At 40.1% G+C, this 24618-nt stretch overlaps 1 protein-coding gene across 1 annotated transcript; it reads right to left on the bottom strand.

The window, feature by feature from the left end:
* Positions 1-4572: 4572 nt before the first annotated feature.
* On the bottom strand, positions 4573-24241 carry SARAF (store-operated calcium entry associated regulatory factor; the record flags this gene model as incomplete). Its single annotated transcript, XM_080710248.1, has 6 exons — positions 24130-24241; positions 16200-16378; positions 10424-10838; positions 8210-8348; positions 7574-7728; positions 4573-4598 (listed from the first exon to the last, which is right to left on the bottom strand). The coding sequence occupies exons 1-6, from the start codon at positions 24230-24232 to the stop codon at positions 4573-4575; spliced, it is 1017 nt and encodes a 338-aa protein (XP_080566374.1). The 5' UTR covers positions 24233-24241.
* Between the last annotated feature and the right edge of the window lie 377 nt (positions 24242-24618).

The raw sequence follows: 24618 nt of genomic DNA on the forward strand, positions 1-24618 counted from the left end.
TAAAAAAAGTGCATACAACACATTATAGAAGAGCAAGATAAACTTATACCAGTCTTGGAGGCTAGGTGTCAGAATGAAATAGAAAAAAAAATCTTCAGAAAGAAGCTCCCTTGAAAGTATAGCACACCCCTAACCAGTTAAAATAACCATCAACCTCATCCTAGTATCCAAAAGATTCTACTAAACTCTGTGTGAATAAAAATTGTAATGCTGGTCTTCAGTATCCTTTTACTTCTCTTTCTGCTTTTGTGTCCTCCCAAACAAGCCACCACTCTCCCATGAAGGTATCCCAGTGTCCCTTGGCAGCCATCCCAATTTTGAGACTGAGATTTAGTTGTACTAACTTTTGTTTTCTGAAAGTCTTAGATTTTTGGAAGCAATATTAGGAATTGTTTTTAAAAACAACAATTATGGAAGTGTATAAATATGCAACAGATAGAAGAGAAACAATGGGGAAGGGGTCCGAGGCCTACATTTGGCCTCTTTCCTTCCTTTCTCAAGCATCCTCTAAAATGCCTAAAAAGCACTACAAGTTCTCCACAGCAGTCTAAAAGCCACCAAATTAATCCACTCTCTTTACATTCACTCATTATTTTCTTAAGATCCCAATGAGCTGCAATAATATGTTTAAAAATATGAATCTGGGTATGGCATTTTAAAATATCCAATGTGGATAGCTCTTCAAGATGGCAGTCACCAAAAAGGACATGCATTCCTCGAAGAAGCCCTGAACACCAGATTTTGGTTTAATATCTGATTGGGACAACTTAAGGAGACATTTTCAGCCATGACTTCCTATCTAAAATACAGGAGAGAGAGTGGATAATGGCGGATTTAGAAACAAGATGACAAGGAGGCGCACGCCATGTAAGAAAAGTGATTTTTGGAAGAACATTAAAGACCACTTCAGCCACGCATGCTGGGGACTCTTAACAACATACCTTGTAAGAAAAATGATCCGGACATGGTGGAGGGATCACAGCAACGCCAGGTAGGAAGCCAAGCCATATGTCCCAGGGAGCTCAGCACGCCTGGCCGCCATGCTCTGCTATGCTGCTGGGGTTCTTGTTGTGCTCGGAAGAGCAGATCCTGCTCTATGCGGTGAGGCTGTCGGCCTCTGCTCTTGGAGGGGAGATAAAATTCATTGCTGCTGAGAGCTCAATCCCACAACCTCTTCAAAGCACACATACTGTCTTCTCTTAGAAAAAAAATATATTGGAGAGGGGCCAAGATGGCGGCGGCAGCAGCCAGGATTCAGGAAATGCAGACAAATCCTGGAACTTTGGGAAAAATTCCCACAAAGGGGACTGCCCTGCCGCACATGCTTAAGAAATCTGGACATCATATCATGTAAGAAAGGAGCTCAGTGGAGAACCAGGAGGAAGGTGGTGGCGGTGATGGCAGCGGTGGCAGCAGTGGTGGCTGTGGAGGCTAGTATTTGGGAGAGGCAGAGATCTGATCCAACCCACCCTGATCTTCTGAAAAAATTGCCCCAAAGGTAGGGTGCTACTACCACGCATGCTCAGGAATTCTGGACAACATGCAATGTGGGAAAAGTGTCTGGGAGAGAACTGAGATGGTGAAGACAGCAGCAATGGCAGCAGCCAGTATTCAGGAGAGGCAGAGATCTGATTCAATCCACCTTCATCTTTTGAAGAAATCACCCCAAAGGTAGAATGCTACCACCACACAAGCTCAGGAATTTGAGACAACATGCTGTGTGAATAAGGTGGCTCGGAAGAGAACCGAGATGGTTGTGGCAGCAGCAGCGGTGGTCAGTATTTAGTAGAGGCAGAGATTAAATCCAATCCACTTCATAATTTTAAAGAAATATCCTCAAAGGTATACTGCTACTGCCACACATGCTCAGGAATTCTGGAAAACAAACTGTGTGGGAAAGGTGTTCAGGAGAGAACTGAGATGGTGGTGGCGACAACAGTGGTGGTGACCAGAATTTGGAGGGGCAGACAGATCCAGTCCAGTCCACCTTGAACTTTTGAGGAACTCTCCCCAAAAGTAGACTGTTCCTGCCACACATGCTTGGGAATTCTGGACAACATGCTAAGTGGTAAAGGGGTTTGGGGGGGTTCAGAGGGAGCCCCGCATAGCCAGGATGGGCCACCATGCTACATGTGCTGGAAGTCATCAGCACTCACGGCCACTGTGCTCCTCTGCGCAGAGTGAGAGGCCAGGGTGCACGTGGAACAGCAGAGCCTGCTCTCCGAAGTGAAGCTGTGGACCTCTGCCTTTGGAGGGAAGACATAATTCATTGCTACTAAGTATTTGGGGTCCCAGCTTTCACAAAAGACATGTACTGCTCTCTCATATTAAAAAAAAAAAAAAAATCGAAGAACACTGGGCATGGTGGCACATGCTTGTAATCCCCACACTTGGGAGGTGGAGACAGGTGGATCGCACAGGTTCAAGGCCAGCCTCGCTGGCTTAAGAGACCCTGTTTCCAAATAAAAATATTTTTAAAAAATAGGTCTCCAGGTGTGTAGCCCGGAGGTAGAAGGGTTTCCAGGAACCCCAGTAAGACCAAAAAATAAAGAAGAAAAAAGGGAACATCTGTAGATGACCTGCTCATAGTGACAGAGACCAGAGCCCGATGCACAGCAAGGCCGGTGCCGGGGCCTCTGAGGCCAGGATAGGAGCCTGCCATGAGGCAAGGTCAATGCTAGGGCCTCCGAGGCCAGGATCGGAGCCTACTGAGGGGTGAGGCCAGTGCTTGGGCCAGCAAGGCTGGGATCAGAGCCTGCCGTGAGGAAAGGCTGGTTCTGGGGCCTCCAAGGCCAGGACCGGAGCCTGCCGAGGGGTAAGGCCAGCGCTGGGGCCAGCAAGGCCAGGGTCGGAGCCTACTCTGCCAAGGCCGGTAATGGGGTCTCCAAGGCAGAGATCGGAGCCTGCAGAGGGTTGAGGCTGGGATCAGAGCCTGCTGTGAGGCAAGGCCGGTGGCTGGGCCTCTAAAGCCAGGATTGGAGCCTGCCGAAGGGTGAAGCCAGTGCTGGGGCCAGTGAGGCCGGAATTTAGGACTGCTGTGAGTCAAGGCCAGTGCTGGGGCCTCGGAGTCGGGATGGGAGCCTGCCAAGGGGTGAGGCTGGTGCCAGGGCCAGTGAAGCTGGGATTGGGGCCTGCCGTGAGGCAAAGCCGGTTCTAGGGCCTCCAAGGCCTGTATTGGAGCCTGCTGAGGGGTGAGGCCAGTGCTGGGGCCAGTGAGGACAGGATTGGAGCCTGCCATGAGGCAAGGCCGGTGCTGGGGCTGAGGCCGGGATCGGAGCCTGCTGAGAAGTGAGGCCAAGGCTGGAGCCAGCAAGGCCGAGATCGGGGACTGCTGTGAGGCAAGGCCAGTGCTGGGGCCTCTGAGGCCGGGATTGGAGCCTGCTGAGGGGTGAGGCTGGCACCAAGGCCTGCCAGGCCGGGGTCAGAGCCTACTGTGAGGTAAGGCCGGTGCTGGGGCCTTGGAGGCCGGGATTGGAGCCTGCTGAGGGGTGAGGCCAGTGCCGAGGCCAGCAAGGCTGGGGTTGGAGCCTGCCGAGGGGTGAGGCTGTTGCCGGGGCCAGCGAGGCCGGGATCAGAGCCAGCTGTGAGACAGGGTCAGTGCTGGGGCCTCCAAGGCTAGGATCGGAGCCTGCCATGCAGTGAGGCCAGTGCTGGGGTCGGCAAGTCCGGGACCAGTGCCTGCCATGAGGTGAGGCCGTAGCTGGAGCCAGCAATGCCAGGATAGGAGTATGCCTTAAAGCATGAACCCCATTCTTCTGGAAAAAATAGGTAAAAAATGTTATACCCATTTGTGCCAAGATTAGTAGAAAGAATAATAGTAATATCTTTTGTGTGTTTTTATTTTTTCTTTCATATTAATGTAAGACTGAAACAGAGTATTACAACAATATTTGAGATTCCACAGAGAACTGCATGCTTTTGCTATTCAAAGACTTTTTGCTAAAGCATTTGAACTTCACTCTTGAGAACTGAAGAAATGTGAAGGCTTCACATTCTGTCGGCACACAACAGTCTTCTAGAAGCTTATTTTCACTTGCCAGAAGCCCACTCCCACTAAGAGAGTCAAATCTCTGGAGCTCAATAGTGACCAGAATCATAAATGACCATACTTAGTATTCCAAAGCTTGGTTTAAATGCTTGAAGAACAGTAAACACAAAAAAATGTAATAACAAACAAAATATTATTATATCTATGAAGTAATTACTCATCAGCTAAAACCACCTGAGATAAAAATTTCCTGTGTCTATAGTTCCTATTGGTATAATGCCTTCACTCTTAATGTCTTATGACATCACAGGTTTTATAAATTAACAATATATTTTAAGCATTCCACAGTAATCATTGCTTTCAAAACCAGCAATATACACCTACATGTTACACTAATATATATTACATAAGAATTTTGTCACATATCAACTCTTAGCCACAAATAATAAAACACAGAAAGCTATACGGGACAAAACACATAACTTTTGAATATTCCCTTTCCCCAGTTGTTAGCAGTTAGCACTTTTTTAAAGTGATGAAAAATCAGAAATTTTGCATCCGATATTTGACTTCAACTTTTTACTTCATCGTTTTCTAGTTCCACCATATCCTAAAATGAGAAGAGAAAATTTTATGAGTTTTTAAAAATACATTAAAATTGCTTATAAAATTACAAAAGTAATACAATATTTATTGTTAGCAAATAAGCACAAGACATGATGGAAGAGAGAATGAGTAGAATAGGACTACGCAGGACCACATAATGCCTCTCACAGCAATGTCCTAAGTCATCAGGACCAATAAACCCAAACAGCTTCCTATAAATAACTTCTAGTCAGGAAACCAAGAAAGATGTGTACTACGCAGCCAGCATAGGGCAGCCAATACTGAGAGTCTGAGCCAAAAAGCAGAGATTAATGGAGCATAAGCTATGTCCTGTAACCTCTCACAACTCCAACTCCAGTGGTAAACAGAGGGGGGATTAACTTTCAATGGTCAGTGTTAAATAGACTCCTCCCTTTCCCCTACACACATGCCATTACTAAGAGGATACAATATAACAAATCTTCCCATCTAGAAATTCTCAATTTTTTTGAGTTTTCCTTTAGGTTATTTTGTAATATTTTATGATTTTCTTCACATAAAGCACATATATTTCTTTTTTTTTTTGTGGTACTGGGGGTGGAACCCAGAGGCTTTCTACCTCTGGGCTATACTCCCAGACCTATTTTATATTTTATTTTGAAACAGGGTCTCACTAAGTTGCTGAAAGCCTCACTAAGTAGCTGAGGCTGGCTTCGAACCTGTGTGATCCTCCTGTCTCAGCCTCCCAAGCTCAGGGATTACAAGTGTGCGCCATCATGCCCGGCTTAAGCACATGTATTTCTAATGGATAGTTATGATTTTTGCAAATTTTGTTTCCAGTGAGAATTATTTCTTCAGTCATGTCTTATCTAGCCATATTTTTGTATGTTCTCCCAATAACCACTACATCTTTTTTTCCAAATATAACTACCATCTTTTTTCTTTTTGTTTTTGTTTTTTTTGTTTTGTTTTGTTTTGTTTTGTTTGAAACAGGGTCTTGTGATTATGTCCAAACTAGGCTCAAACTTCTGGGGTTAAGTAAATCTCCTGCTTCAGCATCCCAAGTAGCTAGGATTATAGACACATACCACTGTGCCTGTGTAATCACTATCTTAACAGCCAACACCTTATGTTAATTTTGTGTGTTTTTGAAAATGTATAAATGCTATAATCATACTGTATATATTCTTTTATGCCTGGCTTCTTTATACTTGGTAGATCTATCCACATTATTGCATACAACTGCTTAATTTATTTTCACTGTTTTTTCAATATTCCAATATATAAATATATATTTATCCAATTTAGTGCTGATTAATGGGTTCCTTCCAGTTGAAGGCTATTATGAATAGAAATGCTATGAACATCTCTGTACTTTTTGCTAGTGTATAAGTAAGTATATGCATTTCTGTTACTATATAGATTTGACTCTCCCTAACTCTGAGTCCTGCATCCATAAATCTTGGATTAAAAATATTTCTTAATAGGGTTGGGAGTAGCCAAATGCAGTGGTATACACCTGTAATACCAGTACTTGGGGGTGGGGGGGCTGAGACAAGAGGATCACAGACAGGTTCAAAGACAACCTCAGCACCTTACCATGGCCCTCAGCAATTTAATGAGACCTATTTCAAAATAAAAAATAAAATTGGGCTAGAGGTGTAGCTCTAAGGTAAAATGTCCCTGGGCTCAATCCTTAGTACTGAGAAGGAGGGGGATATATGTGGTAAAACACGTGCCTAGCAAGCACAGGCCCTGGGTTCGATCTCCAGCAACTCACAAAAAAAATTTTGGAAAAATATTTGTATCTGTACTAAAAATGTACAGAATTTATTCCTTGTTATTACTTTCTAAACAATACAATATAACTATTAAAGCAGCATTTACATTGCATGGATAATATAGGTAATATAGAAATTAAAGTATTTAAGATGGTATACTTATGTTATATGCAAATATTATAACATTTTTATATAAGGTACTTGACTGGGCTATAGAGCTCAGTGCTAGAGAGCTTGCCTGGCCTGTGCAAAGTCCTAGATTAAATCCTCACTACCACTAAAAAAGTGAGGGGACTTAAACTTATCTGCAGATTTTGGTATCCCTGGAAGGTCCTAGAACCAATCCCCCACAATATAGGGGGACAACCATATCTGAGGTTAAAACTGCTGGGTCCTGAATATGCTTAGGCTCAATTTTAGTAGGTAATACTTGTTTTACAAAGTGGTTGTATCAATTTATATACAAATCAGCACTATAAGAATTTAATTCTTATACTTTTAAACATACTTATATATTTTTTCTATCAATTTTAAGAATTATTCCTGAGTAGCTATTTAACTTCAAATGGCTACTATTTTGTTTTTTTTGTATTATACTTTTGTTTTTTTTACAAAATATCCTCTTTACCCTTTGCAGTAAACATATAATCACATTTTTTACAATTATTTAAAGAATGGTTCAATATGTTTTTTGAAGTGAGGTAAGATAGTGCTTTTCTATAACCCCAGCACTAGGGAGGCATGGGGCAGGAGGATCAGTGGACCTCAGGAGTTTGATATCAACCGAGGCAGCATACATACACACAACGTGTGCATGCACACATGCACATATACATGTATGTGCATATTTTTTATTTCCTCTAAATTTGAAAAGTTCAAACTTCTACTTTAAAAAGTCTGGCTTAGAGCTTAATGGATCTAAAGATCATAGAATTAAACATTTGCAGAACCTAATAGCCAGGTTTAAGTTAAAACCCTTGTTAATGGTAGAGCTGAGCCAAAATCAAACCCTTCTTTGATTTTTAAAGAATGTTTACAAGTGGGAGAAAAGAATGAATACAAATTATACTTTAATCTCAATTTATTGTGCTATTAATATTTTTGATAGGTATACCAAATAAAATCATGATTGCTAGAGACAGTCATCTTCTTAAGTTCCCAAGCTATTTACTCCCTGCTACCCAACAGGAAACAGGAACACCTCTCTCTCTACTCTTACCTGACGCTGTTCTGATTTTCGTTTCTGCGTGTGTACATGCTGAATAGCTCCCGGAGCCTCCATGAAGTGGTGAGTATGCACGACTATTCCATGTGCTAGAGTACGAAGGAGGATGAGATGGGTAGTACCATGAGTCTGAAAAGGGTGTTGCTGCTCTTTAAAGACACAGAAAGGTGTTAGGCATCTCTCTCATAACTATAATTTTTAATTACGTTCCTCTTTCTAAGCAATCAGGAAAGAAATATCTTTATCATGTGTTTTTTTCTGAAAGTTCTAGTATATCAGGGTTAATACAAATCATTTTACATTTCTGCTATTGTTACAATCATTGCTATACAAGAAGAAAAGTGACAGGATATAAATGTTCTTTATGAGTTTGCACACAAATAAATTCTAAATTTAAAGGACCCTTAATACTCAAGACATTCCAAAATCTACCCCTCCTCCACTCTTTCCATCCTTGCTTCTATTATTCTCCTACCTCACTAACTGTGCCCTCCCCAAATGTTGGGTTTCTTTCTGCCCTCTAATTTTTTCAGATATCAAGTAAACATACCACATAATATGTATAAAGACAATATGAAAAGGAAGAAACACAAAGAAGGAAAGGGCAAAAGACATCAATGCAATACATACCTATTACTCCCAAACAAATATCCTAATATTCCACCAGTTCCCAGGCCAGTCCAGAACCCTGGTCCTGAATTTTCATATCCTTGTGATCCTGCAAAAGCACTCCCAAAACCAGACGTTGCACCACGGCCATTATTCTGTCCTAAAATTAAGAATAATTTATTAGATTCTGTATCCTCACTTAAACATAATAAGACCTACAAAAGCAAACATGACATTTCAATTATTTTATCTGTACTATAATACTTATACTCAGGCCTCAACTTGTATAAAGTTGTATTCAAAACAGTATTTGTAAAATACTGGTTTATAACTAAAAAACCTATTTCCCATAAAAAAGAAGAGGGATAATTTTAGACCTGAAGGGAAGGTATTATGTCTGTAAGATCACGTATTCCTATAAGATTATGTCTGCCCTGCTAAAGATCAACTGTTAAATGACCCCTCCCATTCATAGAGATCCCCCCCCCCTTTTCTGCACTGTGAATCTCTCTTAAGAAGTTCAGGGAAGAGCTATACCTGGATCTATAATGGAGGAAACCAGCCAGATAATTGTATCTATTGAAAAGTCAGATCTTAAAACAACCCAAACAGTATCTTCTGGTCAAGGATACCATTTTTAAATTGATGTATAATATAAAGAAACATGCTAATCTTCCATACAGCACAATAAATTTGTACATATGTATCCATCCATGTAACTTCCCACATCAATTAAACATTTCTGCTGTCCCAAAAGACTCATGATAATTCCTAACAGACACTAATCAATGTGTGAGATAAACATTACTCTGACTTCTCTCACCATACTTTAATTCTGTCCATTCCTGAATTTTTTAAATAGGGTCATACAGTATATGCTCTCTTGCATTTGGTACATGATTATACCTATGAAATTCAACCCAGTAGCTTTTGTTTTTCACTTGTATAGTATTACATTGTGTGAAAAAAATAATTTACCCTACTCTAACATTCTATTCCAATTTGGGGCCATTATGAATAAAATTTCTATTGACAGTCTTATGCATGTTTGTGTATATAAGCCTTCACTCCCCTTAGGTAAGTAACTAAGAATGGAAATGCTGGTAATATGATAGGCATATATTTAGTTTTAGTAGGTAATGACAGTATTCAAGTATTTTACCATTTTAACTCCTAAAATCAGAAGTATGAAAGTTCCAGCTGGTGTGGTGGTACACGCCTATAATTCCAGCTACTTGGGAGACTGAGGCAAGAAGATTCCAAGTTCAACACCAGGCTGGGAAATAGCCTTCTGCCTCAAAATAAAAATTTAAAAAGGAGCTGGCAATGTAGCTCAGTGGTAAAGCACATGCCTAACATGCTTGAGGCCCTGGGCTCACACTCTATTACTGAAAACAGAGGGGTGGGGGGCTACAGTCACCCTGTATCTTTACCAATTCTTGGTACTCTTTTTAGGTGACTCATTATGGTGGTTATCTGGTGGTTAAAAATAACCTCATGGTTTTTCCTGCATTTCTCTGAAGGCTAATGATAAACAGTTTTTCATATTTTTATGAAAAGCCATATTTTGGCCATATAGATATCCTCTTTTATCATAAAATGGCTGTTTGAGGCCTCTATTTTGAAAATTGTGTTGTCTTTACTCAGATCTGTGGGAGTTCTTCATATATTCAAGACACAAGTCTCTTGTTAGTAATATGTTTTACAGATACTTTCTTCAGGTCTTCAGCTTGCTTTTTACTCTCTCAAGAGTATCCGTTAATGAGCGCATGTGCTCACCTGAAATAGTCTTATTCATCCATCTTTCCTCTATAGCTAGTACTTTTTGTGTTCTGTTTAAGAAACCTTTGCCTATCCTAAGATCATGACAAATATTCTCTCCCATGTTTTAGTCTAGTAACTTTTTTTATCTTTTTATATTAAGATCTACAATACTGGTAAATTTATTTTTGTGCACAGTGTAAAACAAGAGTCAAGGTAAAGGCTATATATCAAATCTGAGTAAGTTTTCTTAAAGATGATATAATTTAACCAGCAATCTTTAAAATAATATTTTCAATATAAATTATAAAGAAGCAGAATAGAAGAGGTAAAGGAAGTTGAAAGTACAAAATAAAATGAGAAAATCAATCTACTTTGGTTTCCCAATGCAACCATTTTCTATTTCAGACACAAGCACGGGCTTCACTAGCTCCCATCCACCCTATTTACGACCCTCAAAGAGGAAAAACATACCTGCAAACTCGGACTTAAAGCCTGGGGGAGAAGGTCCTGCTGAGTTGGTGAACCTCTGATAATGCTGTGAATATGGAGGGTACTCGGAATACGGTGGAGGAGAACATTGACCATCACTGAGGAACAACTTATAAACTACAAAAGCAATCGTAAGTAGAACCAGGACAGTAAGCAATCCACCAAAGCCACAAGAATCTGCAGAGTACAACTTATAGTAATAATCAGAGAAAGAGAAGCCGTGCTGTTTTCCAGATTCTTTCAATTTCTTCAGGCCAATTTCTGTATAATCTAAGTTGTACTCCAAGCCACAGGAACCTCTCAGTACATACTGGTCTTCGGAGGACTCATAGCCTTCACAGCTCACCACCGTTTTTCCAAACTTGTATGCAACATCTAAATCAGTCTTGCATTCCCACTGTGAGGGAAAAAAAATAGAAATAGGTTATCATGACCAAAAGATTGATTATATATACGTCCGTGTGTGTGTGTGTGTGTTTGTGTGTGTGTGTGTGTGTGTGTGTGTGTGTGTTAGTTATCTGGACTACTCATCTGTCATAAAATTACAAAATGAAGCAAGGGAAGGGTCAACAAAATTCTGGACAATAATTATTTCTTTACTGGGGAAAGGCAAACTGGGGGCTTCAAAAATAATGATGATGTTATTGTTTTACATCTTAAGCTAGTACATGAGTATCTGACCACCAGTGCTTTTGTTATGTTGTTTTGGTTTTATAGTACTGGAGATTAAACCCAGGGCCTCATATATATATACTAGACAAACACTTCACCACTGAGCTATACACCAGCCCTTTATTACCAACCTTCATTCCTTACATAGTCACATTATATAAACTGTTATATTGGGTGATCCATAATTTACAAAATTTAAGTCTTTTTTTTTTTGGTGGTACTGGGGGTGGAACCCAGAGGCTTTTACCTCCGGGCTATACGCCCAGACCTATTTTATATTTTATTTTGAAACAGGGTCTCACTAAGTTGCTGAGAGCCTCACTAAGGAGCTGAGGCTGGCTTCGAACCTGTGCAACCCTCCTGTCTCAGCCTCCCAAGCGCGGGGATTACAAGCGTGCACCACCACGCCCGGCTAAGTCGTTTTCAAATTATCAACTTTTTGCTCCTGTTATTCAATGTTCAACATGCTTTTTTTTTTCTTTTTTTTTTCTTTTTTTTTTTTTGCGGGTCTGGGGATGAAACACAAGGGCATTCGACCTCCAAGATACACCCCCTGCCCTATTTTTTATTCTTTATTTTGAAACCAGGTCTCACTGAGTTACAGAGGGCCTCACTAAGTAGCTGAAGCTGTCCGCAAACCACGATCCTCAGGTCTCAGCTTCCCGAAAGCTGGGATTACAAAGTGTGCTCCACCACACCCGGCTCAACATGCTTTTTTAAAAAACAGATTTTTAAAGATGCTAAGGCTCAAAACTCATATATGAAGATCTGGTAGCTACATAGAGAATTAGAAATATTATACCACCTGCCGGGCATGGTGGCGCACGCTTGTAATCCCAGCACTTGGGAGGCAGAGACAGGAGGATCACGCAGGTTCGAAGCCAGCCGGGCTGGCTTAAGAGACCCTGTTTCCAAAAATAAAAAAAGTATAAAATAGGTCTGGGAGTGTAGACCGCAGGTAGAAGGGCTTCCAGGAACCCCAGTACCACAAAAAAAAAAAGAAAAAGAAATATTATACCACCTGAAAAACAGGACTTTTTATACAAATTTTACAAAACCATAGGCTAACTTTCCAGGATTCAATCCTATGTACTTCTCTTAAGGTTTGTTGTTGGTGGTGTTAAGATATATAGGAAAATTTAAAAATAATCCAAGTTAGTCTAAAGAATTTCTACCGTAAAAAAATAAGCTCAAGTTTCATTTAAACCCTATATTTTGTGCTGAACAGGTAACATATCTTTAACATTTATGTAAAAGAGATATAATCTTACAGTAGACTTAACTGGTTCTATTCCCTTTATTAGTTTTTGTACAAATTGTCTTCCTCTCTCAAAGTACAGATATACTATTTTACTTTTTTAATAAGAGTTTTATTGAGATATTCACATACCATATAATTCACACATTGTATTTTTAGCATCTTCACACAGTTTTACCAACTATAACCACAACCAATTTCAAAGTTTCCTCATCACCCCAAAAGTAATCTCAAATTCATTAGCAATCACTGCCCATTTCCTTCTAAACCTCCCCATTCCTATCACCAATTTTGTATTTATTGGATTTCCCTCTTTAGGACATTTCATATAAATAAAATCATAGAATAAGTAAGTCTCTATGACTGACTACTTTCCCTTAGCATTAACATTTTCAAGATTTATCCATGTTGTAGCTTGTACCCATACTTTGTTTTTTTAAGGACTAAAAAATATTCCACTGTATGGACAAACCACGTTTTATCAGTCATCAATAATGAACATTTGGATCATTTCTACTTTCTAGCCATTTTGAAAATGTTCCTATAAATATTGCCTCAGCCTCCCAAGTGACAGACATGTAATAACTGTTTAACCTTTTGAGTAATTTCCAGTTTTCCAAAGCAGCTCATCATTTTCTATCGCAAAAGCAGCATATGAGGGCTACAATTTCCCCATATCTTCACCATCAGTTATCTTTCTCTTTCAATATAGCTGTCCTATTGTGTATAAAGTGGTATCTTATTGCAATTTTGATTTGCATTTCTCTGATGGCTAATGATGGTAAACATTTTGTCATGTTTTTTGGTCATTTTCATGTATTCTTCGGAGGACTATATATTTAGATGCTTTGCTCATTTTTAATTTGGTTGTCTTATAGAGTTATAATAGTTTCTGGCCGGGCATAGTGGTACACGCTTGTAATCCCCGTGCTTGGGAGGCAGATACAGAAGGATGGCGCAGGTTTGAAGTCAGCCCCGCTGTCTTAAGAGACCCTGTTTCCAAATAAAATATAAAATAGGTCTGGAAGTGTAGCCTAGAGGTAAAAGGGTTCCATCCCCAGAACCACTAAATAAATAAATAAATAAATAAATAAATAAATAAATAAATAAATAAGTAAATAAAAATAGTTCTTTATATTAGATCCAAGTTCCTCATCAGATATGATTGATAAAGTTTCTTCCCGTTTTCTGGGTTGTATTTTTAATTTCTTGATGGTTCTTTTGAAGCCCAAAAGTTGTGGGGTTTTTTTTGTTTTTGGTGGTACTAGGGGTGAAACCCAGGGGCTTTATACCTCCAGGATATACTCCCAGACCTGTTTTATATTTTATTTGGAAAAAGGGTCTCACTAAATTGCTGAGAGCTTCACTAAGTAGCTGAGGCTGGCTTTTATGCAATTTTTCCATTTTCTGCTTATTGTAGCTATACTATTTTTTTAATAATTTCATTTGGAGAAATATTCATAATTTTGTTCATAAAGCCAGCAAAATCCATACTGATATTTCATATTAATTGCCTTTTTTTTTGGTGGTACTGGGGTTCCTGGAAATCCTTCTACCTCCAGGCTACACTCCCAGACACCTATTTTTTATACTTTTATATTGGGAAACAGGGTCTCTTAAGCCATTGCACCAGGCTTTGAACCTATGCGAACCTACACGATCCTCCTGTCTCCGCCTCACAAGTGCAGGGATTACAAGTGTGCGCCACCATGCCCAGCTAATTGCCATTTCTTTAACAGTACATACTAAAAGTGGCGGAAGTTTTTATATATATATATATATATATATATTTTTTTTTTTTTTTTTTTTTTTTTTTTTTTAACGGTACTGGGGATAGAACCCAAGGGCATTCTACTTCCGAGCAACATGCCCAGCCCCATTTTTTATTCTTCATTTTGAAAGAGAGGGTCTCACTGAGTTGCAAAGGACCTCACTAAGCTGCTAAGGCTGTCAGCAAACCATGATCCTCCTGTCTGTCTCAGCCTCCCAAATCCTGGGAACAAGCATGCGCCACCACGCTCGGCAGAATGATATTCTTACTTAGTAAAACTTATGCATGGCTTCTGAGTTCAGATAGAGAGTTCATGTTTGCTGGGTGATACTAATTTCACAGCATTTTTTTCCTCTTTATTGCTAAATTGAATCATAGAATATTCAAGTTAAAACACACTTTTTGCTTTCATATTATTTCTAAATTACTTTTACAGTCAATTAAAAAACACTAAGTGATGTCATTCCTTTTAATCATGTATTAACTGTGTTATATACAAAAATGAATTTGCTCCAGTAAAGAAACTCTTCCTAGTAGAAGAGATAAAACTCAAATTATATGCACATACCAACAAAATGTTGTAATGTAGTTGGGGACATTGAAGAGAATTTAGTGGAGGAGATATTTGTGCTATGTTAGGATGAGAGTTTTAGAGATGAAGAGAGAGAAAGGAGTAGCACAGCAAAGAAGTATAGAACATAGCATACATTGGTGTTTGTTTAGTAGCAGGAGTTTAAATATAGTACTTCAGCCGGGCGTGGTGGCGCACGCTTGTAATCCCAGTACTTGGGAGGCTGAGACAGGAGGATCACACAAGTTTGAAGCCAGCCTCAGCTAGTTAGTAAGGCTCTCAGCAACCTAGTGAGACCCTGTTTCCAAATAAAATATAAAAATAAGTCTGGGAGTGTATCCCAGAGGTAGAAGCCCCCTGGGTTCCATCCTCAGTACGAAAAGAAGAAAAGAAAAAAGAAAAGAATATCATGGAAAGGGATAATACAAGATTCTTGTCTAGTGACCAGGCATCCTAAATTCTCTTTGGAAACAGGCAAAATACTAGGTAGAAATATATAAATAATGATTAAAACTGAATTTATTTAATAAAATCTATCCCATCTCTAAAACATGTATGTATATACATAACCTTTTTTTTTGGTTCTGGGGATCAAACCCAGGTGCATTCTACCTCCGATCTACACACTCAGCTCTTTTTAAATTTTGTTTTGAAAGAGGACCTCACTAGGGTGCTGAGGCTGATCTCAAAACTGCAATCCTCCTTGTCTAACCCTCCAAGTACTGGGATGTCAGGTGTGAACTGCCATGCCCAAGTCTACTGCCTATTACATCTTGGAACTTCAAAAGGATGTTCTGCCCTATATACAAAATGCCAGCATCCCAAAAGCAATAAATAAATGAAGTCCATGAGATGCTTATATTCAAGTAGCCACTCCCAGTTCAAAACAATTTTTAAGTCAAGTGTTTGAAAAACAATAAGGAAACATGTACTCCTCCTATGATTCCTGATCACCCTAACTTTATTTCTTAAGGACAGAATAGTACTCTTTGAGAAATGACAAGAAAATGACAACCAGAAAAGATCCTCAAAAAGTTCTAAAAATTGGCGTGGTGGTGCATGCTTGTAATCCCCGCACTTGGCAGAGACAGAAGGATCGCGCAGTTTCATAGCCAGCCACACTGGCTTAAGAGACCCTGTTCCCAAATAAAAAATATTAAAAAATAGGTCTGGAAATATAGCCCGGAGGTAGAAGGGCTTCCAGGAATCCCAGTACCACAAAAAAATTAAAATTAAAATTAAAAAGTTGTAAAAATTTACTGAAGTCTTAGAAGAAAGTCACAGTATAAAACTTACAATGAATATTCATTTCCAGGCTTTAAAATCAGTTTATTTCTTTTGAAGAGGTTTTTTTCCAGGGGAAAAGTTTCTACTTTATTTATATATTCTACATTGAACTAAGATTTTCCATATGGGCTTCCCTAAAATACTAATGTCCTAATAAAGAGTTTACTGAATATACAACCATCAGTGTAGTAGAGATTACCTGTACATCATAACCATCCCAGCCTTTGTTCTGACACTGTATGACTTTTGGTGTATAAGAATCACAACCAGCTGTGCCTCCAACACATTTCAACTGTGGGATGGGATCCAGCCTACGGGAGGTGGTATAGCGGTCATGGTGGAGGGTAAGAGCTTTTACATCTCGCAACAACACTCTATCTGAAATAGTAAGAACACAGAAGGACAGAGAGTAAATATCTTGACAAACACAGAAATAGAAAAATCCATCCTCAGAAAACTTTTGTCATGGGAAACAGTTTTAAAAGTAAGATTCTTTTCTTGCATTTTGAGAGTGACTAAGAAAGACTTATTCTCAGAGCCATCTTAACAACAGTTAGGCTTTCTGAACAAAATTCAAATAGCCACACCTTTCAGACCTCTCTTCAAGCCAGATACTTCTATTTCACAAACTCTAGATCATTTTTGGTAAGCCAAAGATTCAATATATGTCCACACCTGAACACAGAACACACAAAGTCACAGAAAAGGTAAATTTTGGAACACTGGAAACAAAAAAAGATTCTACAAACTGCCAGAAGAAAAAGGGGAGTTGGAGGAAGGAAAGGACAGGTCACATACAAAACCATTCTGGCTTTAATCTACTTTTGAGTGCCTCAGATAGACCAGAATATTAGAAAAGAAGATATAAAGCATTCTACTTCCACACTGGCCATAGTTCTGCCAAATGTTCCGTACCTGCCCAAAAGAACCCTAGATAGATATCCTAACTATGGTAAGTTCCATGTTACCCATGATTTTTCTCAATGACATCCCCAGAAAGGACTCTTAAACCCTCTTTGAAAATAAAAAATAAAAAGGGTCTGGGAGTATAGTTCAGAAGTAGAATGCCCCCTGACTTCAATCCCTACCAAAAGAAATAAAAATTTGTAACTAAAAGAAAAAAGAAAAATCTAAGGAAACCTAAAGGCAGAGACTTTACACTTCTCAAAAAAGAGCTAATCAATTTTTCAAAACCTGTATAGCTCTATCACATATATGAAAAAGTAATAGTGAGGAACTTATTCAAAAATTAGGACAGAGTTGGGCATGGTGACACACACCTGTAATCCCAGCACATGGGCGGAGGATCACAGGTTGGTTGCCAGCCTCAGCAACTTATAGCAAGGCTCGCCACAACTCAGTGAGACCTTGTTTCAAATTTAAAAAAAAAAAAAAATAGGGCTGGGTGTAGCTCAGAGGTAGAATACCCTGGGCTCAATCTCTGGTAACACATACACACATACACACACACATACACACACACACACACAAACACACACACACACACACAAAGATGAGACAGTAGTTACTTCTGAGAAGAAAGGAACATACAGAGTGCTTCTCATCTTAAGTGGATGGGGACACACTGATTTTCATCTTATTCTCTTTTAAACTATACATATAATTTTATGTATTTATCTGTTAAATACATGTTCCACAATTTTAAAATGTTAAATTAATATCTTTTCCTTTTAAAAAGTAAAACCCACTCTTCTTCCAACATTTCTTTGATAGTCAAAATTAATAGCCTAATAGTATCCTTTCTCATCCTTTTTCCTGTTCAAATACAAATAGGAAGATTGTCCTGATTCTTGATGATTTTTATATTAATAAGTGAATCATATGGTTCATATCACTCTTCAGACATATGAAAATTCCTTTATGTCAGCAGATACAGATCTCATTTGTATCCTACCAAAACAATTTAATAAATTCTGGTAAGATTAATAGGCCACATTCTCCTATTAAAAGATTATCGACTAAAGCCAGGCATGAGAGCACACATCTGTAATCCCAGTAATATGGAAGGCTGAGACAGGATCATCACAAGTTTGAGAACCTCATCAATACAGTGAGACTCTCAGCAAACTAGCAAAACCCTGTTTCAAAAAAACAAAAACAAAAAAAATAGCCGGGCATGGTGGCGCACGCTTGTAATCCCAGCATTTGGGATGCTGAGACTGGAGGATCGAGGTTGGTGAACAGCCTCAGCTACTTAGTGAGGCCCTTTGCAACTCAGTGAGACCCAGTTTCAAAATAAAGAATAAAAAATAGGGCAGGGGGTGTAGCTCGGAGGTTGAATGCCCCTGACATATCCCCAGACTCGAAAAAATAAATAAATAAATAAATAAATGGGTTGGGAGTATAGCTCAAAGGTAGACTGCCCCTGGATTCAAATCCTAGTACCACAAAGAAAAAAAAGAATGACTGAGATTTATAGGCCACATTTCCTTATCAAAATATAAGAAAACAAACCAGCCATGGTGATGTACATCTGTAATCCCAGCTATTCAAGACTAGTGTGGATAATTTAGTGAGATCCCATTTCAGGAGGGAAAAAAAAAGTTTAAAGAGCTGGGGATGTAGGTCAGCAGCAGAATTCTTGCCTAGCATACCCAAGGCCCTGAGTTCAGTAGCCCCCTCCCCCAATACACACATGCACACAAATGCATACATATAAAATAAGTATAAAAAATAAGGATTCAAAAAATTTAATTGAAAATGGAAAGCATACCTTTATATCAGACAGACATCAAAATAAGGTTAGAATTGAACTTACAAACTCAAATGCCTTCAAATACCAAATATTTAAAATAAAGAAGTCACTGGCTAAAGGTGGCTAAGTGCAATATGCACGAAGTGCTAGTATTTGTGGCAAATGGAGAATTCAAACCCCAATGAAAGGCATTCAAATTTTTAGTATTTTAAATCAGATGGGTGTGGTTGTTCATATCTGTAATTCCAGTAAATGTGAGGCCGGGACAGGAAGATCTTATGTTTTAACCAGCTTCAGCAACTTAGCAAGACTCAACAATTTAGCGAGACCTTATTTCCAAATAAAAAATAAGGTCACCAGTGTTACTTGGAGATAAAATGCCCTTGGTTTCATTCAATCCTCAAAGCACACATTAAAAAAAGAAAAAAAATTTAAGGCAAATTGGTCCAACATCTATAAACATCAGATTTTAATATAAAAATGTTTAAAAACAAAATCTAAGGGACAGAAAAGACTTTCTCCTTATTTTAGTTCATTTCTTTGTTTGCTGTGGTACTAGTTATTGAATCCAGAAACATTCTACCCCCAAGCTACACCTCCAGCCCTACTTTTTATTTATTACTTTGAAGCAAGATCTCACTAAGTAGCTGCGGGTGGCTATGAACCTGCTATCCTCCTGTCTCAGCCTCCCAAGTACTGGGATTACAAGCCTGTGCCACCACACCCAGCTGATTTCATTTGTGTGTGTAGGGGGGGGTTGTTATTGTTTTTGTGGTGGTGGTGGTGATACTGGGAATTGAACCCAGGGGACTTCTACCTCCAAGCTACAGCCCCAGCCCTATTCCCCCCCCCCTTAGTTTACACAAGGGCCTGGGTTCACATCCTCATTACCAACAAAAAACAAGAGGAAAGACAGAAAAAAAGCAGGAAAAAAAAAGTTAAAATAAACCAAGCATGATACTTGGGAGAACTAAGAAAGATCAATGATCCGAGGACAGACTCAGCAAGTAGTGAGACTAGCATGGTACTTTTTTTATATTTTTGGAGTAATGTGAGTTGAACTCAGAGGGTTGAACCTCTGAGATATACCTCTGGCCCTATTTTACTTGTTTTATTTTGAAACAGGGTCTTACTAGGTTGATGAGTCTCACTAATTGCTAAGGCTGTCCTCAAACCTGGGTCCTCCTGTCTCATCCTCCCAAATACTGGGATTACCTAACAGAGTACTTCTTTGAATCCTGACAAATTGATCCCAAAACTTATTCTAAGTGAAAGAATATAGAAAAACTGCTAAGACTATTTGAAGAAAATAGTAACAATAAAGAAAAAAATTTAGGTGTTTTATATATATGTATATTTTGATATATATCAAACAATATATATGTTGTGATATATATTTATATCTATCATATATATGTTTTGATATATATCAAAGTATATATCAAAACATAGTTAAGTATACAGTTAAATAATATAGTATTGGAACAGAATTAGAAAAACTAATCAGTGGAATGGAATCAATTACTCAGAAACAAAATTATTGAAGCAAAGAGTATAGGTACATGGCAATTAGATCTTATCTCATACCATGTACAAAAATTAATCTCTGATGATCAAAAACATACCATTAGATAAAAAATTTAAAATATTGGAAAAAAGCTCAAGAGAATGTGTTTATGATCCTGGGGAGGAAGTCTTTGTTTTTTTTCTTGGTGGTTCTGGGATGGAACCTAGAGTCATTCTATCTCCAGCTCTATTTTGAAACAGGGTCTCACTGAGTTGCAAAGAGCCTCACTAAATAGCTGAGTCTGTCTGTGAACCATGATCCTCCTGTCTCAGCCTCCGGAATGCTGAGATTACAAGCATGCACCACTACATCTGACTTTTCTTGGTACTAGGGATTGAACCCAGGGGAATATTCTACCTTTGAGTTACACCCCCACACTTTCTTATTTAAAAACAGGGTCTTCTACTTAATGAAGCACTCTGCAACTTAGTGAGACCCTATTTCAAAATAAAGAATAAAAAATTGGGCTGGGGTACGTAGCTCAGAGGTAGAATGCCCCTGGGCTCAATCCCCAGCACCACAATAAAAAATAAAAAGTAAAAAAAATAAAAATAAAAACAGAGTTGTGCTCAACTGCTTAGGATCTAAGATGCTGAGGCCAACCTTAAACCTGTGGTCCTCCTGTCTCAGACAAGTACTGAGATTAAAGACACCACCAAATCAGCGGAAGGTCCCCTATAGATCAAAAGCAAATGATTTTGGTCAGCAAGGAAAATGACTGGTTGATCAAATCATGTGGAAATTTATGAAAATGATGGAGAGGAAAAAAAGAAAGAGCTGGGTATTGCAGCATATACCTGTAATCCCAGTACTTCGAAGGCTGAGCAAGAGGATCACAAGTTCAAGGCCAACCTCAGCAACTTAGCTAGGCCCTCAGAAACCTAGTGAGACCCCGTTTCAAAATAAAGTAGCCAGGCATGGTGGCACATGTTTGTAATCCCAGCCTTCGGGAGGCTGAGACTGGAGGATCACTGTTCGTGGACAGCCTCAGCTACTTAGTTAGGCCCTCCACAACTTAGTGAGACTCTGTTTTAAAATAAAGAATAAAGCTGGGCATGGTGATGCAGGTTTGTAATACCAGCATTTGGGAGGCTGAGACCGGAAGATCACGGTTCGAGGACAGCCTCAGCTACTTAGGCCCTCCGCAACACAGTGAAACTCTGTTTCAAAGTAAAGAATAAAAAAATTGGGCAGGGGGTATAGCTTGGAGGTCAAAATCCTCTGGGTTCCATCCCCAGACCTGCAAAAAATAAATAAATTAAATTAAATAAAGAATAAAAAATAGGGCAGGGGGTGTAGCTCAGAGGTTGAATGGCCCTGGGTTCCACCCCCAGACCTGCAATTAGTTAATTAATTAACTAATTAATTAAAAAGGTAAAAATAAGACTGGGGGCATAGCTCTGAGATAGAATGCCTCTGGATTCAATCCCCAGTATAACCAAAAAACAACAACAAAAGGGACCGTGCACAAGGCCCTGGGTTTGATTTCAAGCAACACACACACACACACACACACACACACACACACACACACACACACACACAATTAGATAATAAGTACTGCCTACATACCCTGTCCTCCTTACTATTTTAATTTTTTTTTTTTTTTTTTTTTGTGGTACTAAGAGTAGAACCCAGAGGCTTTCTACCTCCAGGCTATACTCCCAGATCTTTTGTATATTTTATTTGGAAACAGGATCTCACTAAGTTGCTGAAAGCCTCATTAAGTAGCTGAGGCTGGCTTTGAACCCTTGCGATCCCCCTGTCTCAGCCTCCCAAGCGCGGGGATTACAAGCGTGCACCACCACGCCTGGCTACTATTTTAATTTTTTGAGATGTGATTTTTTTGAGGTTTTTTGAGATGTGGTGAGTGAACCCACTGAGCTACATCTCCAGCCCATTTCACTGTGAAGCAGGGTCTCAGTTGCTAAGCTGGCCTTTTGAATTTGGAATCCTGTTTCATAATTATCTATACCACTTTTCACAATATGCCACGCTCTTCATATACTGTCTACTTCTTCTCAAGAGATATAAATTCATTGGAGCAGACTGTTTTGTTCACAGCTATAGTCTAGATATCCAGAAGAATGACAGATTACCTTCAACAAAGAATTTTGAAAATTCTTAGTAATCTCTTTAGAACTTTTTTCAAATATATTACTTCTCTATATTATGAGAGACAAATTAAATGCATCCAAAGTCAAACAAAAAATAAATTAGGGAGTTACTTTACCAAGTATTGGTAAGCAGTATCACAATATGTTGCATTCACAGAACAGTTGCTTACACTTAAAGTAAAATAAAAAACAAAGAGTTTACACTGCAAAATATTTTGGTGGTTTTGTTCCAGAACAACAGTTTTACAAGTTACGCAGACAACCATCAGGAAGTGGTTCACCATTAATTTAAATGTGGTCTTCTTTTGGTAGTTCCCTGACTCTTCATCTGTAAATTTTCTTCTTTTTCTTAAAAATTAAAGGCTCGACTAGATGTTTCAGTCCAGATTTTAAATTATAATTCTGAACAGGACATGGTGGCACACGGCTGTTAAGGCCAGCACCTGAGAGACTGACAGGAGGATAGCAGGTTCACAGCCAGCCTCCGAAACTTAGCCAGATTCTCTGCTGCTTAAGAAAACCCTGTTTCAAAATATTAAAAAAAAAAAAAAGGCCAGGCATGGTGGTGCATGCTTGTAATTCCAGTACTTAAGAGGCTGAGAAAGGAGGATGGCAGCTTCCAAGTCAGACTCAGCAACTTAGCGAGGCACTCCACAACTTGAGATCCTTTTTCCAAATAAAAAAAAAAAAAAAAAGTTGGGCTGGGGGTATAACTTGGAGGTAGAATGCCTCTGGGTTCAATCCCCAGTATGGGCTAGGATGTAGTTCAAAGATATAATGCCCCTAAGTTCATTTCCAAGTACCAATAAATAAATAATTCTGATCAAGTGTCTTATATTTATACAACTTTCTAGGAATACATAAGAAAAATGTACAGATGTTTAAATCTAACTTAGCTTTTTATGTATTGTAATAAAACATCGCGTCAAATGGGCTACTCAGAGGAAAGTACCTGCAAATACCACCTTGTCTCTCATTTCAGCATGGAGGAAGAAAACAAGATCTTACAAAAATAAACTTGTGGCTTAAATTCAAAAATGTAGACATCCAACTAAATCACAGATGCAATGTCGCTATGCTTTCTATGTTTTAATAACATCTTTTACTCTCCACACCAGGTTATGTTGTTTTGATGAAAAGACATGTTTTGCATTTTTATAACATGTTGAATGAGCCTCTTCCCTAGAAATCGCTTATTATGTACCATCGCTCAAAAAAATTTAATTCCTCCGTACGATGAAAACAAGAGGGAATTGTCTTGTACTGTATTGTATTTCACTGTGAAGGCCAGAATAAGAATCCTGCTCACAGTACACGCGGATTCTGTTACCAGATTGCGGCTCCGTCCGTCCGCGGGGTGTGACTCAGAGACTGCAGGTGGCAGGGCAACTCGGAGCCGCAGCAACAGGCGGCCATGACAACCGCGGGCGCCCGCGTCGGCCAGCCACGAAAACAAAGCAAAGTGCGCAGGTGAGGAGAGCTCGCGGCCCGAGAAAAAGTGGGCAAAATGCGGAGTCCACGGAAGGGGGAGGAGGACATCAGGCAGAGTCGTCCCGCCCGCCGTCCCTCGACCGTCCCCCCTCGGCAGAGCAGTGGTCAGCGGGGAACAGAAGGCCAGCCTAGAGGCCAGAAATGAGGACTAAAGGCCCAGAGGCGGGAGCGCCGAAGGGAGCCGGTGGCGACGGCGGCAGCGGGGCTGGAGTGAGTGCCGAGGGCGCGTGGCACTCACCGGGGTCGTTCCAGCCCTGGGCAGGGCCCGCAATCAGCAGGAGCAAGAGCAGGTCGAAGAGCTGGCAGCGCCCGGCCGCCCCCGGCCCGCCGGCCAGGGCCATGGCGCTCGGTGAGGACCGCGCGGCGGCCGGCGCTCGCGGGCCCGCACCGGCGGCGGAAGTTGGCGCTCCGCTCGCTGCGAGCTTCGCCCGGGACCCCGAGACCGCCGAGGGCGTCTGACCGCGGAGACGCAGCGCAGCGCGGGTCCGCGAGCCGCCGTGACGTCACAGCCGCGGGGCGCGTGGGCGGCCCTGAGTGGCCGCGGCCCGCCCCGCCCCCACCGCGCAGAGCCGGGGAGTGGGCGGGGCTGTGGTGTGCTGGGCGGGGCTATGGGGCGGGGCGGGGCGGGGCTTATCTGCCATGGATGCCTAGGGCAGGGGGCTAGAGCTGCTGCATCTAGAGTCTAGATCCCCACTTTGGAAAAGTTAGGCGCGGAGATGACGCATTT

This window comes from Muscardinus avellanarius (assembly GCF_963383645.1).
Source record: "Muscardinus avellanarius genome assembly, chromosome: 14".
NCBI lineage: Eukaryota > Metazoa > Chordata > Mammalia > Rodentia > Gliridae > Muscardinus > Muscardinus avellanarius.